This window comes from Vipera ursinii (assembly GCF_947247035.1).
Source record: "Vipera ursinii genome assembly, chromosome: Z".
Classification (NCBI taxonomy): Eukaryota; Metazoa; Chordata; class Lepidosauria; order Squamata; family Viperidae; genus Vipera; species Vipera ursinii.
Window position 1 is genome coordinate 26,453,929 of NC_139517.1, and position 5,872 is coordinate 26,459,800.

General features: G+C 41.5%; 1 protein-coding gene across 4 annotated transcripts; it reads left to right on the top strand.

Annotated features, from left to right (window-relative positions):
• Positions 1–374: 374 nt before the first annotated feature.
• Positions 375–5,213, top strand: LOC310649600 (uncharacterized protein). 4 transcript variants are annotated; one of them, XM_083378172.1, is made up of 4 exons: positions 375–672; positions 1,388–1,515; positions 2,229–2,978; positions 4,327–5,213. In XM_083378172.1, the coding sequence occupies exons 2-4, from the start codon at positions 1,416–1,418 to the stop codon at positions 4,425–4,427; spliced, it is 951 nt and encodes a 316-aa protein (XP_083234298.1). In that variant the 5' UTR covers positions 375–672; positions 1,388–1,415; the 3' UTR covers positions 4,428–5,213. The 4 variants fall into 4 exon arrangements, with proteins under 4 accessions (XP_083234298.1, XP_083234296.1, XP_083234295.1 ...); XM_083378170.1 differs by having other exon boundaries at positions 375–682; positions 2,229–5,213; XM_083378169.1 differs by having other exon boundaries at positions 2,229–5,213.
• The last annotated feature ends 659 nt before the right edge of the window (positions 5,214–5,872 follow it).

Consider the following 5,872-nt stretch of genomic DNA (forward strand, 5'->3'; position numbering starts at 1 on the left):
CCAAGAAATGAATGATTTCGGCTGGACTGACGCCATAGCCCTTAAAACTTGGTTAAAGTGTAGGGAGTGAATAAACAACCCAGCCCCGTTGGTTCACATACTGTGATGATTGGTCGATCGTGTTCTATCGATACAACCAATGACTGGATTCCCTCATGAGGGCCCCACAAAATGCAACCTCTTTACATCTCGCTTTATTCAAAGTCTGAATAGGCACCGCGCAACCCCTCCCCCCTTCTTGGGGGGGGGTGGTATCCTTCTTGGGCGGAAGGCTTCCGGCCGGCTTTCGCCCCCGCCCCCCGGGCTTGTTCCGCGTGCAAGGCAGAGGTGATGCCGCTAGAGGGCTCTGGCCATTGTCAAAAAAAGAGAGGGAGCGAGCGAGTGAAGCGGCTGTTCTTTTCTTTGACTGTTGCCACCGCTGCTGCTACAGCTCGCGTTGCCGCTGACGATTTTGGGGGCTGAACTTCCCAGGTCAGAACCAGAGAGAGCGAGTCCTGTTGTTGCTGTTTCTTCTTCTGCTTTCGTAGCAGCCGCCCGGAATCGACCGAGTCCGAGCGCCAGCGAGCCTCTGGATCGTACCAAATCGGGAAGCGTGGAGTATCGGCTTTATTTATTCTTCTTTTGATAGGCGAGATTCCCAAGTTGGCAGCTCGAGGAGTTAGAGTCGTCTAGGTAACTCGAGGTGATTGCGAATAGGCACTGGCCAAAGTCCAGCCAGGCAACTTCCTCAGTGAGGGAGGGAGGAGGGAGGGAGGAGAAAAAAACCTATCACAAACGAGAGGAGGCAACGCATGGCACTTTCTTCAGCGCCTCTTTCAAACAACAGTTGTCCCTCCTTTCTTGCCGGTATGAAAATCCGAGGGCTTCCTAGACTCATAACAAGAGACCTAGGTTAGGAGAGTGAAGCAGCAGCAGCAGCAACAGGGCTTCCAGGGCGAGCGAATGGCAGATTGTAAGGATGGATGGATGAGTAGGGAAATCTCTACACACTTCTCCCTGGTAAGGCTTGAGTTACTACAGCCCACATGCTCTGCAGAAATTCAGTTGGTGGAGCTTTCTCCTAACAGCTCTTCCAGGGCTAGGGAAAGCTTCACCTGTTGAATTTCCAGATGACCTTAACAGGGTGTAGGATGTGCAGCAAGACAGGTAAGTAGGACTGTTGTAGGATTGGCACAGACTACAATTCCTTATGTCCCTGGCAATCAGTAATGCTGATTAGGGTTGATTGCAGTTTAAATTCAACAACTAGTGGAGGGATGTACATTCTAAACTTTATAGGGTGGCAGAACCAAAGGCCAACTGGTGTGAAATCAGACTTGCTAAAACCATGACTGAAAGGCCAACAGAGTTGGTTTTGGCTTCTGAGCAGGGAAAATTATTCTTTCAGAGGCCAGAGCCTTCTGCAGAAGTGACTGATGTATTTTGCTGAGATACAATGGGCCCTTATGGACCCATGCCAAAGACCTGTCTACAGGGACATTGTGCAGGACAGTTTTGGGACTCTACTGTCGCTAGGTAAGGACTTTTATTTTTCTTTCTTTTCTTTCTTTTCTTTTTAAATTAAAAAGAATATTGAGACTATTGTAAACTGAGAATCCCAAAATGAATGGGCATAATTGTATTAGTTTTTGTTGCTTTCAGAAAATGTTAAGCCTCTGAAAAACAGAATTCTTCATCAGGCAGGACAGACTCTGTAACCTGGAAAATTGCATTACACTCTGTCCAAAAATGTCTCCCAAGTAAAATCATCTTCATATGCCTGTTTATTATAAGTAATTAAAAGAAACTAAGCTCGGGATTATCCCAAGTGGTGATAGGTGAAAAGATAAACGTAGCGTATTTCTTGCCCCTGTATATTTATATAATTTCATAGCTTCTGAATCATTTCAAACATTCTGATGGAATTTAACAGAATTCTGCTAGCTAGCTACCAAATGTCAGGAACTGGCAAAAAGAGTTAGCACTTCCTGTCTGTGTCTTCTTCTGTGCCACAGCTCAGATTTGGATATGATAGTCTAGAAAGTGTCTAAGTGATGACACTAGCAGAGTGGGAAGGTATTTTTAAATGATCTCTGATCCAGTTTTTCCATAGAGCCTGGGATGGGCAATACAACTAAAAATAAGCCTGCACCTGGTAAAGTATCCACTACTTTCCTTAGAGTAACATAGCATGAATGGCTGTAACTTCCCCATCACCACTGCTGGCTTCACTCTTTTTCTTTTGGCAGACGGAGGAACCATGAATTCAAATTCACAGCCAGGTGGGCCTGAGGATGTGCAAAAGCAAGTCCAAGGGCGATCTGAGGGCTCTGCTTATGGGGGACAACCTCCAGCTGGGCAGCAGAGTGAAGAGGCAGGAAAAGGATGGGTCAAGCCACCTCTTTTTCCTCCATTGACAAATGACAACACCACTATCCCACCCTGTGGAATTCATATGGGGCCTGGCCCCAGCCTTTGCATCCAGTGTGGAGAAAGCCTTGCCCAAACTCGGCAAACCCTTGCCCAAACTCAGCAAACCCTTGCCCAAACTCAGCAAACCCTTGCCCAAACTCAGCAAACCCTTGCCCAGACTCAGCAAACCCTTGCCCAGCCTAAGAGATGTGCCCTCTCTGCTGATAAGCAATACCCCTGCTCTGATTGTGGGAAAAGCTTTGGTGTCAGCTCCCACCTCACAATTCACCGGAGAACTCACACTGGTGAAAAGCCCTATGAGTGCAATGACTGTGGAAAAAGTTTTAGCCAGAGCTCCACACTTGTCCTCCACCGGCGCATCCATACAGGAGAGAAGCCATACAAGTGCACAGATTGTGGGAAGAGCTTTTCCGTTAGTTCCCACCTGACCAAACACCAACGAATCCACACAGGAGAGAAACCATACGAATGCCAGTTATGTGGGAAAAGATTCAGCCAGAGCTCCACCCTCATTCTTCACCAGAGGATCCATACAGGGGAAAGGCCTTATAAATGTGATGAATGTGGTAAGACCTTCAGTGTCAATTCACACCTCACCATCCACCAGAGAATCCACACAGGAGAGAAACCATTCCGTTGCATGGAATGCGGGAAGAGTTTCCGACAAAGGTCTGGTCTTAGCACACATCAGAAAACTCACATGATGCTTGTGAGACCTTATAAATGCCCATCTTAGAAAGTTGAACTCACAAGCCTATCTGCAAATATCACCAAAATTCTCCATCTCCCACACACACATGCACACACACACAAAGTAAAAAAAAAAATACAGAGAAGCAAATTGACAACAATTTTGTACTGGGAAAGGCAGACTTCAGGAACTCAATTTAGATTTTTATAATTATAATTAGAAGAAGTCTTATACATATTTTGCCTTAACTTGCTTTCTCTGTGATAGACACATTGCTGGATAGTGTGGAATTTTGATATGACATTTGAACAAGTGAGAAGTAAAGCTCTCAACTGAGTAAAGATCCAGAACTTATATCTACATGCTAGAACAGGGATGAATCAGGTCTACTTGGAAGTTAAATTCCTGGATTAAATCCCTGTTTTCTGATAAGCCTCTACAAGTCCAGCTTCCCTCTGCAGGGGGCTGGTCTGGTCTAGTCCCTGACACATTTTGCTCCATGAAGAGACTGATTGGAGAAAGAATCTTACTGAAAATTATGGGAAACTTAGGGTAAACTGAGTTGCAAGGATCTTGCCCCCAGCCCACGATAAAGATACAGAATTATGTATCTTTAAAAAAGCAATTCAGTTCCAACAATATTGAATACTGAATTTACTAAGTAGACCTATCACAATTTATCATTTCTGGGTTCATACACCTCTTTCCAATGTTATTTGGAGAACATCTGAAACATGATTACACATCCTAATACACCAATCACACAGTGCTGGTGGCATGATGGAATCATCCTCTTATCATTTATTCTTCTTTCTTGGGCAATGGCTAAGTAATTCTTAAAGATTCACAAAGCATTTTAAAAGTGAAAGAACACAAGTGGGAAATGTGAATACCAGCAATTCATATCTTCATATCAGTGCTCTGCCATGTTGTAAACAGTTCCTTTAATCTAGCTGTTTCCCATTTCTATCTTTTAAATGGTTGTTAGTGTAAGTGTTAGCTATTTTCTCTGTTGTATGACTGTGAGCCTCACCTGGGCATGTAGTGTTAATTAAGTGGGATAGCAATTTAATTAGTCATAATTAATAACTGCTTTCTGAAACAAAGATGATCAGGGGACTGGAAACTAAAACATAAAAAGAATGGTTGCTAGAACTGGGTATGTCTGGTGTAATGAAGAGAAGGACTAGGGGTGACATGATAGCATTGTTCCAATATCTCAGGGGTTGCCACAAAGAAGAGGAAGTCAAGCTATTCTCCAAAGCACCTGAAGGCAGGAGCAGAACCAATGGATGGAAACCAATCAAGGAGAGAAGCAGCCTAGAAGTAAGAAGAAATTTCCTGACAAAACAATCATTGGAACAACTTGCCTTCAGAAGTTGTGAATGCTCCAACACTGGAAGTTTTTAAGAAGAGATTGGACAACCATTTGTCTGAAATGGTATAGGGGGTTGGACTAGAAGACCTCCAAGGTCCCTTCCAACTCTGCTATTCTAAATGTTTGAAGGACATACCCCCTCCCTAATTCACTACCCAAAAAGGATACATTTCCTCTGTGTTTTAATTTAAAAGAAAAAAGAGAGAGTAGGCTAAAACGTAACACAGAGCAAGACATTTCTTGAGATCGGGTTTGTGCTTTTGAAAAACCCAGAACTACAGAGTATCCAAGCAGTGTGTCTCCTGTGCTAATTCTGGTTCACCTGATTTATTTTCAGTTTCTTGCTTTAGCTTAGTGGTATTCTGAATAGAAAGACTGTTGAATACACCTACACTTATTTAAACGTAAATGGGATCTCTGAATCTGTCTGGAAAGCCTGTACTAGAAACATATAAGTTATCTTTTGTCAGCATGATGCAGATCAAATTAATTTTTCCATGTGTTTCCAACATAATGCTAGCTGAAAATTACAGCAATTAAAATTCAACATAAGTGGAGATCACCTGTTTGAAAACAACTAACATAAGTGCTACTATCAGAACTAGCAAAACTTAAAGAATTCCTGTTTGTTTTCTATGATAACCTATTGTTACATTTTTGTAGCTTTAGAAGCTTTTTCCAATTATCAGCCATTTATATTTCTTCATCAATAAATCTCTTGCTACAGTCTGATCCTGTAATCTGACTTCACTAAAAAGAATTAAATTTCAAATAATTGCATGAAAACATTTTGTGTGCTTATTTTTAAGTGACTGCCAGCAGAAGTATTGTTTTTATACAAAATTTGTATCTGGATTTTTTACCTGAAGCAGCTAGCAATCGAATAAAACAAATGGACACAACTGAAAAAACCCCAGTAAAAATAGAATATGATTGTAAACATCAATTTAAATTACTCACATAATTACCGTACTGCATTTAATTTGCTTCCTCATCTGAAACAAAATATTTAGAGAAAATGTCACGAAGTTATCTTGACAAAAAGAAAAGAATTTTGCACTGATCATTTATTCTGTGAGTGATATTTCATAAATCAGCTCATAACTTAGAGCTATTCCTGCTCTTTGTAGCCACCTAGTAAGTCTAGATTTTTGCAGCTCAGACACAATTGAGATGAGAGCTATAATTGATGTTTTCATTAAAAGTAATAGTGTTTCCTTTGTTGTAGTCGAAGTGACAAATCTCATCTTAATATACATTAAATATAAATTTTCTTTCACTTTCTATAATAAAACCAACTAAATAATGTGTGATGTAGTTTTAATAATTTGTGTATTGGAACAGCTCTTTTTTCTAATAAGTATATTGTGGGTGGAGAGATAAGAACATGT